The sequence below is a fragment of the Kwoniella dendrophila genome, chromosome 1 (assembly GCF_036810415.1).
Source record: "Kwoniella dendrophila CBS 6074 chromosome 1, complete sequence".
Taxonomy (NCBI): Eukaryota; Fungi; Basidiomycota; class Tremellomycetes; order Tremellales; family Cryptococcaceae; genus Kwoniella; species Kwoniella dendrophila.
The window spans coordinates 697,515-710,353 of record NC_089476.1 but is presented as its reverse complement, the minus strand read 5'-3'; the positions used below and the strand labels follow the sequence as shown (position 1 = coordinate 710,353).

At 38.4% G+C, this 12,839-nt stretch overlaps 4 protein-coding genes across 4 annotated transcripts; 2 read left to right on the top strand and 2 right to left on the bottom strand.

Moving 5' to 3' along the window:
* Nucleotides 1-151: 151 nt before the first annotated feature.
* Nucleotides 152-3,251, top strand: L201_000262 (uncharacterized protein; the record flags this gene model as incomplete). Its single annotated transcript, XM_066216065.1, has 7 exons — nucleotides 152-272; nucleotides 397-491; nucleotides 611-719; nucleotides 811-2,139; nucleotides 2,226-2,358; nucleotides 2,444-2,984; nucleotides 3,081-3,251. The coding sequence occupies 7 exons, from the start codon at nucleotides 152-154 to the stop codon at nucleotides 3,249-3,251; spliced, it is 2,499 nt and encodes an 832-aa protein (XP_066072162.1).
* A 267-nt stretch (nucleotides 3,252-3,518) lies between these two features.
* On the bottom strand, nucleotides 3,519-5,671 carry L201_000261 (uncharacterized protein; the record flags this gene model as incomplete). Its single annotated transcript, XM_066216064.1, has 8 exons — nucleotides 3,519-3,675; nucleotides 3,780-3,908; nucleotides 4,009-4,100; nucleotides 4,186-4,321; nucleotides 4,399-4,535; nucleotides 4,607-4,748; nucleotides 4,847-5,522; nucleotides 5,590-5,671. The coding sequence occupies 8 exons, from the start codon at nucleotides 5,669-5,671 to the stop codon at nucleotides 3,519-3,521; spliced, it is 1,551 nt and encodes a 516-aa protein (XP_066072161.1).
* Nucleotides 5,672-6,093: 422 nt separating this feature from the next.
* On the top strand, nucleotides 6,094-8,594 carry L201_000260 (uncharacterized protein; the record flags this gene model as incomplete). The annotated part of the gene is made up of 7 exons (XM_066216063.1): nucleotides 6,094-6,294; nucleotides 6,350-6,451; nucleotides 6,514-6,710; nucleotides 6,775-7,039; nucleotides 7,101-7,180; nucleotides 7,240-7,327; nucleotides 7,386-8,594. The coding sequence occupies 7 exons, from the start codon at nucleotides 6,094-6,096 to the stop codon at nucleotides 8,592-8,594; spliced, it is 2,142 nt and encodes a 713-aa protein (XP_066072160.1).
* Nucleotides 8,595-10,111: 1,517 nt separating this feature from the next.
* L201_000259 (uncharacterized protein) lies at nucleotides 10,112-12,698 on the bottom strand (the record flags this gene model as incomplete). The annotated part of the gene is made up of 15 exons (XM_066216062.1): nucleotides 10,112-10,145; nucleotides 10,211-10,408; nucleotides 10,489-10,596; nucleotides 10,658-10,788; nucleotides 10,845-11,030; nucleotides 11,086-11,100; nucleotides 11,166-11,312; nucleotides 11,386-11,542; nucleotides 11,625-11,726; nucleotides 11,790-11,886; nucleotides 11,971-12,052; nucleotides 12,133-12,241; nucleotides 12,317-12,350; nucleotides 12,461-12,572; nucleotides 12,645-12,698. The coding sequence occupies 15 exons, from the start codon at nucleotides 12,696-12,698 to the stop codon at nucleotides 10,112-10,114; spliced, it is 1,566 nt and encodes a 521-aa protein (XP_066072159.1).
* Between the last annotated feature and the right edge of the window lie 141 nt (nucleotides 12,699-12,839).

Genomic DNA, 12,839 nt, shown 5'->3' with positions numbered 1-12,839 from the left:
TATTGGGCTTCCCATAAACCTTCTTGCCTGTTCATCTTTGTTTCGCTACAATTACGATGAAAGAATACATATGATCAATACCGAATAGTGAAGTTTAGCCTAGTTCCATAAACATTTACCTGCTTAGATGGTATATTATAATTGGAACGAGATGTACGATAACACCACTGTTTCACCTTCAAAAACACGATCACCGGTATTACAGAGACATCTAGATGAAAGAGAGGAATTATTCAGTAGGGCGTTAAAATTACCTACAGATGTGAAAAGAGGTATGTACCATTTCTGTTCCAAAGATCATCCTCAATAGACATATACATGAACGAGAATTTCTCAATATATTCATAATCCGTAGATTCAAGCTAATATCTTTATTCTATGGTAATGTCAATTCAGAACTTGTGAACAAACTATTATGGTCGTTACCAAGAAATGATATTACGATTTTAAGTGAGAAATTAAGTGGGATTTTACAAAGAGATATAATAGGAGTAAGTGATTCGCTTCAAATCTAAAAGGATACAATAACATGTTGAAGGGTGTCAAAGTAATGCTATCTTATCGCTAATTGATTTCCTGGTTTTTAATGATATTGTGGTTTGTCTCACAGTCCCTTCCACCTGAAATTACCTTCTTGATTTTGGCCAAATTGGGTTTTGAAGATTTGTTGAACTGTTCTTTGGTCTCAAAGAAATGGAGAAGTATATGTGATGAACAGGGTAAATACATTTTTGGTCATGGATATTGCTCAAGCCTAATTGGCACATGTGAATTCTCGAAATCATTGCTGATTACATGATCATATGCTAGCACTATGGGCCTTGCTTTGTGCATCGTCGACACCTCAAATCCGACCATCTCATCCAACATGGACAGATATAACTACAGCTCAATCTTTTTTACATCGAAGTAGATCAATACACCCCGATGATGATGAAGGAAATGGTGAGGATGATGACGATCAAGATAATTATGACGATAGATTTGGATATGGGTTTTCTGATCCATTAAATACTTCAGGTGGATTAGGTGGTGGTGGTGGTCTAGATCCTTTAGGTATGAAAGGTGGTTTAAGGAATAATGTTTGGGAAAGGAATAATCCTAGACAAAATTTAGGTATAATTGGTTCTTTACCTATTCATTTACAACAACCTACTAGCTTGACATCATTTCCTTCAAAATGCAGTGGTATCTTGCATGGTACGAAATCTCTTTCACAACTCTCAAGTCATTTATCAATACCTTCAAATCAACCTAAACCGAATTTCAAACATCTATATATAATCCATAAAATAATTGAAAAAAGATTATTAATTCCAAGACCCCTAATCAATAATATATATACTTTACCTTCATCTTCTTCATTATCATCGAATATCAGGCCAATGGAAAAATCAAGTATAATTCCAAAACCGATAACGATTGATGCTATATCATCAGTTAAGAATGGTGGATTACCTGGACATTCAGAAGCTATTTATTCATTAACATTGATCAGTCATGAGATGTCAATTAATCTATTACAAAATTGTAAAGACTGTCAATATACTTCCTCTTCTTCTTCTTCATCATTGTCAGAATCTAATAATCAATCTAATTCAGTTTTCGATTCAATGTTAACTTTTACATCAGTTTCTTCTTCTTCTTCATCACCTTCATTACCTGGACAAAAAAAGATATCAATGAAAACTCAAACGATAAAATCAAATGAATGGTTATTATCTGGATCAAGAGATAAAACTTTAAGACTATGGTCAATTAAGTCTTCCTCTAATACAGGCTATGCGTCAAAACCAAAAGTAGTGAAAATCTTACAAGGTGGACATAGTGGTTCAGTTTTAACTCATTGTGTAGTTAAATTACCAATAAAACCAAAATTCGCATCAGGTACTCCAGGACTTACATCACATGAAAGTTTAACCCAGCCAAAATCTTCGCCGATATCAATAGACGAATCGCCCACGAAATTGAGTAGAGAAAAGATAAAACTTGTCGCAGTTTCAGGTGGAAGTGATGGTAAAATTTGTTTATGGAATATTGAAAGCTCATCTTCTTTACCTGAAAAAGTCGTCCAAGCTCATCAAGATAGCGTTTTATGTGTAAGAGCAAATGAAAAATATGTTGTATCTTGTTCTAAAGGTGAGTATTGCCACTTGTAGCTTACGACCTCATCATGCCTAGTGTTTTCTCCCAATCGGGTGAATACTGATATTTGTTCAATATAGATAAAACAATCAAAGTATTCGATATACATACTCTTGAAGAGAAACTGGTTATTGGGCCAAATAATGAGTTAGAACAAGATGATAGATTACATAGAGGTGCTGTAAACGCTGTTGGTCTATCTGATGATTATATGTGAGTATCACAAGGGAGAATGGAATATTACCCAAAATCCGTTTACTTCTCTAAGCTAAAACAAACAATGTACTTGGCATAATAGAATTTCAGCATCGGGTGATAAAACATTACGTATATGGTCGATTGAAACTGGACAATTACTATTTGCGATAGAAGGACATTCAAGAGGGATAGCTTCGATTGATTTTTCAACTTTACCTAGTTCAACTATTCCAATTTTGGAAAAAGGTGAAATTTGGAAAGGTAGTGTAGTTACAGGTGCATCTGATTCAAGTATCAAGATTTTCCATTTAATTGAGAAAGATAGATTAATCAATGATGATGAAGTTCAGTCAAATCAAAAAACATCAAATACATCAAATACAATATTTCAAATACCTTTATCTGAAGATAAATTGATCTACTTAAAGGAAGACAAATCAATGTGGGCACCATGTATATGTCCACCTGGATTACACAGACCCATAACTTCTTCAGTGGAATCAGATAATCTTCATAATGGTGTTAGATACCAAAATCAAGTTTGTGGAAGATGTTTAAATAAAGGTCATACAGAATTAGTCAGATCAGTTTATTTAGGTGAAAAGATTGTTGTTTCAGGTAGTTATGATTCTAGAGTGAAAGTAAGTCTGAGCGGACAATCACATAGATATGGTTAAAAGGATAGTATACAAACGTCAAGTGACGAATGCTGATTATGTTGCAATTATTTGTTTTAGGTATGGAATCGTCAAACAGGTCAACATCTGATTGATTTATCAGGATCGCATACAGGTAGAATATTCTCTGTTATTGGAAACAGATATAAAATCATTTCATCAGGTTTAGATTGTAGAATAAATATTTGGAATTTCGCTTATGATTTAGATACTAGTTTTGTTGAACCGTGAAAAACGATAAGGGACTGGTCTTTATGGTGTGATCTTTGTTCCCTAAGTAATCCTGTCTGACTTCTTGTCATAAATTCAGATATATCATTGTTGTACTTCTACATGTACTACATAGTAAACGAATCGAATATATAGTAATCCCATGTCTTCAGACTGAGTTTGAATGACTACATACATCGTTTTATATCATTTGCGATAAGCAAGAATACTAAGTATACAACAAACGTATAGATAGATCTTTGTTGGAGATCGACCTTGATATCTCATTTATACAAAAGATTCTAAATCTGTTAAGTTATCTTTTCCAATTCTATCTAATCTTATAGGTGCAGAAGGACTAATTAAAGACTTATGTTTTCTTTCACCTGCAGCTTGAGAAGGGAAAGAAGAGAATAAATCTGGATGTTTAGGTAAAGGATTTTCGCTATTCAAGTAAAAGGGTAAAAAACGAAAATTAATCAGTATTAAGATATCTAAATTCATATGCAAGTTTGGTTTATGATATAAAAGAAATAAACGACAACTTACCTGAAATAAGGATGATTAAATCCTTGTTCAGCAGAAATCCTTCTTTTTGGATCATAAGCTAATAAAGATGATAATAAATTATGTCCTTCATATGATAAATGTTTGAATTTTTGTCTTAATGTTGAAAACCTATATTTTATGAATGATCAGTTTATCTCATTGTATCATCAATCCCCCTTTGGAATAAAGGTAAATTTTCAGATGGAAATTCAATATTAACAAAACTTACATTGGTCCAATAGGATTTATCTTTTGAACTAAAGGTAGAGTAGAATATTCAGGCCATAATTCATCATTAGGTCTACCTAATAATTGGAATATCTAAATCATACAAACGGTTTATCATCCATGTCAGCTCTCAATGGCTTGATATGGCCCCCCGATAGTTTTTCAAAACAAGACTTACCCTGTTGATTTGATCAATTTCACCTCTGCCAGGAAACAAAGCTTCACCTTGCATCAATTCAGCAAATATACAGCCGATCGACCAAATGTCAACTGATGTCGTATATTCTTTTGCACCAAGCAGAAGTTCAGGTGATCTATATAAATTGGATTATCAGTATCACATCTGTTGGATACCGCATCACGATCAGGTTTTCCATACAGAAAGACTTACCTATACCACAGGGTAACTACTAATTGTGTCATTTCACCCAAAGGATCACCGAATTTCCTCGCTAGTCCAAAGTCTGCCACTTTAATTTGACCTCTATTGTTCATCAGCAAATTGGAGGTCTTCAGGTCCCTATGTAGCTAGAGTAAAGGAGATCAGCTTCAATCAGCTCTTCATGACGAAAGGGAGAACACTGGAAATGAAGACTTACGATCCAATTATCGTGACAATGCGCTACAGCTGATAGTAACTGTGACATTATAGTTTTTACTTCAGATTGTAAGAAAGGATGTGGCATATCTGCCAACAAAGTTTTCAAATCATGTTCTATGAATGGCATTACTATAAACACCCTATGTGAATTGAGATATAAAGTATTAGTCGTTATTCTCCTACCTATAATTCCAAATTATCTGGATAATAAAAACATGATGATAACATGTAGACTTACTGATTGAGCGTATCCCCAACCACAATTTCTCTTACACCAACAACATTAGGATGTTCACCAGCTTGCATCAAAGCCATAACTTCTCTCAAAGATGTAATTGGAAACCCTTGTTTCTCTTCATCCAATTTTAATTTCTTTAATGCATAAATTTGTTTAGTCTCATTACATCTTGCTCTAAACACTACACCATATGTACCTTCTTCGATATGATTTAATCTAGTATAATTAAACACTGATCTACATGATATGAGAGGTGGATGAGATGTTCTTAACGGCGCATATTTCGATCTAGATGGTTTCTTGCTCTTATTCGGTATGGTGAGGGAAGATATTGATGAAGGCGGTATAGATGCAGAAGAGGGAGATGGTCGATGTGGTCTTTCGATTGGTGAGGGAATCTTTGATACATCTTGAATAGCTGTAGTTTCGCTCGTGTTATCCACTTGAGGTGTCCTAGGCGATTGTGCTGCCTTTGGAGGGCTTTGAGTAGTTGATGATGACTCAGGCTCATCATGACGACGTATTTTCTTCGGTCGTACCAAGCGACGTTTTATTGCTGGTATAGCAGATGTAGGAGATGAACGTCCAGCTTCGTTAGTTACATCTTGGTCATCGTTATCCCATTTAGATCGTTTCTTCCCCTCATTTGAGGTTGTTTGAGTGTCTTCTATCATCACTAAATTCAAATAGGCGGAGTTAGGTGTGACATTCAGCGTAGCCATAGGAGGAACATGGCGACTTACCACGCGAAGATGAAGCGACCGGTTGCTGCTCCTCTGTTACTTCTTCAGAAGTACCGGCATAATATGAACCCCAGCTTATCATTTTGGATCTTGAGCTGTATTCGTATCCCTCGTTTCGAATGCTTCTTTAAACTGTTAGCCTACTCTGGGGTTATAATTTCCAGCACCTGTTTGACTTTGCATGCTAAGATATCTCTTCCTTAGTTTGACTTTTCATTCGAGAAAACAATGGTTAAAATGGTGACATCATCATATTTTATTATAATAATAATATTTTGAAAATTGCAGGTGAAAGTTGAATGAACATGATGTTACCCGGAATGGAGTGAGTTACTACTTCCTACTTTACCCGACATTTCCACTCCAAAATCGTGTCAAATTTGGTTCTTCATATCAGATAAACTTTCCATCTTCTTCCTATTCACCTGTTATATCATCATCATCGTCATAGGAATAACAAGCGAGGGATCAATCGCATACATATATAAAGGATAGAGGATCAAGATGCCTGGATCAGTAAGACCAAGACCATCTTCACCAACAAACGATAGAGCGACCAAGAAATCTAAAGGGGACGCTACAACCAATTTACATGAATCAATCAACTTGCCTACACCTGAACGTATCCATGCTTATAGACAAGGTTATAATGAAGCTACTCCATATAAATATGCTGCTATAGAAGGTTTATTGAGTGATGATTTGGTAAGTTGAGAATTCGTAATCTAGAGCCATTCAACTGACGAAAGTGGATAAATAGCTCGAAGCTGTCGTAGAAGAATCATGGACATTCGGCATAAGAGGTGAAGAAGGTAGTCATCCAGGATGGGGCTGGGAACAGAAAGAAACTGATATATACAGTGTAAGCTGCTTCATTGACATCTGAAAAGGCACAATGATCTAATACAGTTTTTATGATTTCAGATACAACAAACACCTGATTTATCATCTTTGGACCCAGCTCATTTACCTGATGAGACTCTCGAAGCATTACCTATGACCACAAGATTAAAGAATGCGTTATATTCCCAAGAATTCAGAAATTTAGTTAGGGAAGTAACAGGATGTGGACCTTTGTCAGGAAAGAAAACAGATTTATCTGCTGGTCTGTATACAACAGGGTGAGCTGGGAGTTCCCCTTCAGACGAAGAGATGAGCTGACATAGAGAATATGTTTTGTTTCAGATCTCATCTGCTCTTACACGACGATTCTATTTCAACCCGTTTAATCTCTTACATTCTCTACCTCCCAAATTCACCATTAGATGCACCAAAAGCAGGTGTAGAATTATCACCTTCAGCAGATGGGAAATTCTTGAAAGGATGGGATCCTAAATGGGGTGGCTCTCTCGAGCTTTTCCCAGTAGAAAATGGAGATGAAGTTGGTCCACCTGGAACTAAGAGAGTTGCCAAAGTAGATGTAAAATGGGGTCAAATAGTGTTCTTCGAGGTAAGCTTTGGTTTCTGGTCATTGTTAGAGCGATACTGATTAATTGCGTTTGTATCAATAGGTACAACCCGGTCGAAGTTATCATTCAGTCGAAGAAGTGATTATAGACGAAGGTAGACAGCGAATGGGTGTTAGTGGCTGGTAAGTCGCATAGAAAAGTCAGGAATAGCAGCTTTGTATCTGACATATCGCTTTTACAGGTTCCATAGACCTACAAAAGACGAAGAAGGCTACGAACCCCTTGACAAGGAGAAATTGAAGGCAGAACTCAGTTCATTGGCTCAAATCGTATGTATTTGCAAATCTTCTCTGGTTTCTCCTTATGCTAACCAACTGGAATCCTCAGACTGCTGCACCTTCCCTTCCATTTATTCCTTACGGTTCTGAACCTCCAGCCGGTCTCAAACCATCAGATCTCACCTTCTTGGCCGACTTCATCGCACCATCCTATCTTACCGTAGCTACACTCGAAAAGCTTTCTGGACAATTCGCCGAAGCTTCCGAAATCGTATTACATAACTTCCTTGCGCCTGGCGTAGCAGCCAAACTCAAAGCTGAAACCGAAGGCATCGACAAGAGAGATTACCCAAATGATTTGATCCCAGCTCAGGATCTTGGTGAAGGCGATGGATGGGTTATACAAGGACCAGCATCCAAACATCGATACCTCAATATAACCGGTACATCATCAAGTACACCAGTATTCCAATCCATCCACAATGTCCTCTTCACTTCCGAAGCTTTCCGATCATGGTTATCAGTCGTTTCATCGCTAGCGCCATTAGGATACAGAGCAGAAGGTCGTCGATTTAGAAAAGGTCTTGATTATACCTTAGCGAACGGTGAAGATAGTAGAGGAGAAGCAAGATTAGATGTATCATTCGGTGCTACTTGGTGGGCTGATGTACCATCTGGATCTGATGAGGAAGAAACATTAATGGATCACGGAGGTTGGGAATGTTACCTTGCTGCACCTGATGAAGGTGAAGATCCAGCTGTATATCAATCATCTCACGCTAAGAAATTAGCTAAATTAGAAGCATCTGAAAATCAAGGTGTTAGACCTGTTGAAAGTGTCGCACCAAATCAAGAAAAGAAGGAGTTAGCTGCTGAAGAACCTGTTGAAGAAGTGATCGATAAAGAAGAACCACATCCGGTTGAAGCAGCTACAGCAACAGGAACAAATCAAAATCTCAATCATCATCATAATACGCATAAACCACATTCTGTTGAACCAGCTACAACAAATGGTGATAACAAAGCTGATGGACCATCAATATCAATAAATGGAACTGAATTAGAATTTGATCCAGATCAATTTTCACCTTCAGATTTTGATTCTGATTCTGACAATGGTGATGATGACGACGATGGACCTTTGTTAACTCAGCCAGTCAGTTTCAATAAATTGTTATTGGTTTTGAGAGATCCAGGTGTAATGAAATTCACAAAATACCTGAGTGCAAAAGCAAAAGGTAGTAGATGGGATGTAAGTGGAGAATGGGAAGTTGGAGTTATGGAAGAAGCTGAAAATGGGGATGAGCCTATGGCTTAAACCATCCGCTAAATGCTCAGGTTTGCTGGGGTTTCTCGGTTGCTTTGGTGAGACATGATGTACAATATTGATAGACATGCAACATTGTATATATCCGTTATGGGAATCAAGCTATTTTTTGGTACGATAATCTCAAACAGGGCAATTGTACTTGATAATGCGTGCAGAAATGCGTGCAGAAGTACCTTTTTCGACGACTGTGCTCTACGCTTTCAATCTTAAGAGCACACCCCATACTCATATACCAGCTACATCGCTGAAATTCAGTGGCATCCCTTGTATAGCTCAATCTCGCCTCGATCGCCTAGTCAATCGAAGCGGTAAACTCTATTCTTCATGACAAACAAGTGGAACTCAGTCCAGTTCCGTGTAATGAATATATCCACAAGTGATGTGATGTTTTGGACTGTCGTCTACGTCCCATTAAGTCGAGTGCAATTCTGGCCACAAGGTCGTCTATTTCAAGAGATGGTGAATCCGGGAGTGTTGCAAATATGGGATTTAGGATTGATCCTACAAACGTGTAACGGAGGAAGATGAGTGTGATTGGGGAAGGTGTGCTCAACACTTTGGTGTTTCGTCGATGATTTCTTGTAGTTTTATTTGTTGTCTGATCTATGACTTGCGCTCTACCGATTTTGATGGAAGAGACCTAGTTTGATTCTGTATTTGCTTGATTTTCACCGCATGTTTACTACCACCTTCCAAATGATTACAGCTTCGAACAAGCTCCTTCATCGCTTGCCCTGATCGCTTAGTCGGTTAAAGCGAAGGTCTCATATTACGTAATAAGATGTGAGCCTGAATACAGGCGCGATCCTTAGCCCCCAGTTCGATTCTGGGTCGGGGCACTGCTTTTTGTGCCCTGTTTGGATAGTCTAAGGTCGATTGTCGATCTCCTTTTTGTTTTCTCGTATTCAAAATGCTTAAAAAAACGGTGAGATAAGTGCAAAAATCATTTTATGTGAGGTCTTGCAAGATGTTTGTGTCATCAACTTAAAGTGCCACATCAAACCAATTTGATGTGTATCGAGCATTTAGCCAATGCAACGGATGCTTTGTTCTTGTGGATAAGAGAGGTGATATAAGGAACAAGTAGGCTGCTTCTCCGTGGAACCTTGTATAGCTGAGTTGATTTGATGGGCACTAAACTTGAAACTTCGATCAAAATTTCAGAGGCAAAAGGTGGTGAATGTAAATATCTTTTCTCACAACAATGTGCCCCGACCCAGAATTGAACTGGGGGCTTACGACCAACCCTGGGCAATCAATGTAAATTTGTGCAAGTATACAACACAAATGAGTAAAAATGCAATGAAATCCAAGCCAATACAAAGCAAAATCAGGTTCCACGACCAAAATCCACATTTAACTCAGATACATGATACATGACAATATGTACAGAAAGAGGATATACAAGCTACTACTTAACACGAGATGAACATAGGCTAGGCCTTAACGGGAAAACAGAAGATACAAACTTATGATCAGCCATGGCAGAAATAGCAGAAGGTCAATTACAATCTGACGTCCTTAGGCATCTTTCTCATCCTGATAACAAGTAATAAAACTACGTTAGCATCGTAAACGAACGCATGAAAGCGGTCTCGACTTACGCTTGTCTTACACCCAAATCTCCCAAGACTTCTTCTGCACCACCTAATATAGCATCGAATTTTTGAGTTCGTTGGAACTGCTCAATGAATTTACCCATTCCAGTTTTGGTTAAACCTCTACCTCCGAAGATGTTCACAGCATCGTCGGCAATCTCGCCTGCGAATCGGGTTGATTGCATTTTCAGGAAGGCAATTTGTCTACATGAGGGCATGTAATGGATTAGCAAAATGGGCTTTATGTTCATGGAAGGTATTGATGCATTAAAAACTAAACTTACCCAGCAAGGTTTCGTGATTGTTCTTTATAAGTCATGTTGTTCATCTGGTAGGTAACACTCTCGAGCCATGCTTGAATCGCCTCGACTTTAGCGATCATTGCCGCGAATCTGCGGTCGAGCCATGTGTTAGCCATAGCTCTTAGATGGACGGACATGAGGTATCGCTTACTTTGCACGAATAACGGCTTGAGCGAGCAATGGCTTGCCGAAAACTTGTCTTTGCGCTGCCCATTTGAGACATTCTTCAACAACCATTCTTGAACTTCTAGCACTCGCACAGCACATCACCCATCTTTCGTGCTGTAGACTCGTCTGCTCAGTTATAGTCTCTTCGACAAACACTGTGGCTGACTCACATTGAAGTTCGACAAGATCACCAAAAGACCTCCATCTTCAGGACCAAGCATGTTCTCAGCAGGGATCTTAACGTTATCGATTGTGATGTAAGCTGTTCCTGCAGCAGTTGAATAAGAGGTCTTGATTTGCTTGGTTTCGACACCTTCGCCTCGGGGCACAAGGAATGCTGTAAGACCCCCTTCGGTCTATGGATAAAGGTGATTTAGCTAGAGGCTGACGCGTTGATAGTGCAGCACATACCTTGGCGCCAACAGTCTACGGATATAAAGCGAGCTTAATCAGCTCTGTCAAATTTTAGACAATACAGCTAAATCACTTACGAAATAATCAGAATGCATACCGCCCGAAATCCATTTCTTAGTACCATTTATAGTCCAGAATTTACCATCTTCACTTTTGGTGGCAGCAGTTTTTAGATTGGCTACATCTGAACCAGCGAAAGCCTCAGAGATAGCTAATGAGATAACCTATAGGAGGTTTGAGAATGTCAATTTCAACTGCCAAAACCCTCACGTTAGCTACATAGCTGAGAATACTCACCTTCTGTCCACTGAATACTTCCTCAACTACTTTCGATCGCAATGGTTCTTGTCCGAAATTGAGAACTGGCGGTAAACCGATCACCATGCCTGCGTTCAAACCATCGCCATAACCTCTAGCCCCCATTCGCGCAACCTCTTGATTAAGGACAAGCTCGCTAGGAGAGAAAGGAGAGGAGGGGGAGGGGGCCCTGTTACCAAGACTTTTCTAAAAACATGAATGACTAAGGGTATGCTTACTGGAAATAATCGAATTCTTCTCCTTTAACTACACCGCCGAATAATTCTCTCCCATGTAAGTGTTTACCTGGTCCCAATCTCATGGCATTTAAATTTGTTTTCCTATTTGGGGATCATTACGATCAGCTTAATTCACCATATTTGTCGTGAGAATGCAGAGCCCACGCCATAGCTTCCAGGACTTCCTTGCTTGCTCTTTTACCGGATTCTTCGCATGCTTGCGCATCGGGGTAAATTACCTCATCGACAAATTTACGCATAACTACATGATCATATCTACCAATTAGCTTTCTCATCTCGTTCAAAGTGATTCCTTAGATTTCGCAGATTAACGTTAGATACTGACCTTTTTGTAACGCCCTATGAGATTCTTTGTAATAAGGTGATTTGAACTCCGGTGTTAACCATGTTGGTTCTCCATAAGGTACCTGAATGACATATATAGCGTCAATCAGCTTTAACATTTCCATCAAAACATGTGAAGCTGTTTCATGAATAGTAAACATACTCTAGAGATATCTCCAGGTTGCATATGTTTGATTAACTGTTTCTCTCCTTCAATTTGACCAATCTTTAATCTTTGATATTGTGGTCTAAGTAAGATTTCTGAACGATGACTATGATTGAGTTTTGTTACAGGTATTAGCCGACACAAAACGCCTGGAGACATCTATCGCCTCATGCATACTTACAGTCCATAAAATACTGTTGTTGCGTCTTGACCAGCTGTTTCGAGCCATTCAACAATATCAACTCTGTTCATTGCGTACACGTAGCCAAAATAGAGGCGAACAGATTGTGTTACCGGTTAACCGATCAACAAACTAAAAACTCACCAACTTCTTCATCTAACAATACACCAATTCCACCAGGATGTAAATTACCAAACTTCGATAGATCATAGACTATGGAATCCACTATAACCCAAAGATCTCCAGCTTTGTTGTGCTGAAAAGCGACATATTACCGATCAGTATCATAAACCAGGATAGACTGCAATTTCATGAGGACTGTACTCACCTTGGCTACTTCATCTCTAGTGAGCGGTTTGAGCGTTTGTTCTTGTGTTGCCATTCTGATCGGCTACTTTGGTATTATTTAGAGGATCAATATTGGAGGATTATGTCAATAAGATGTCACTAGTTGTTGTGAGATGTATATGTATATTAAAGAGAAGAAGACAAAATGGGACATGTATAGAGTTGAAATTATGAA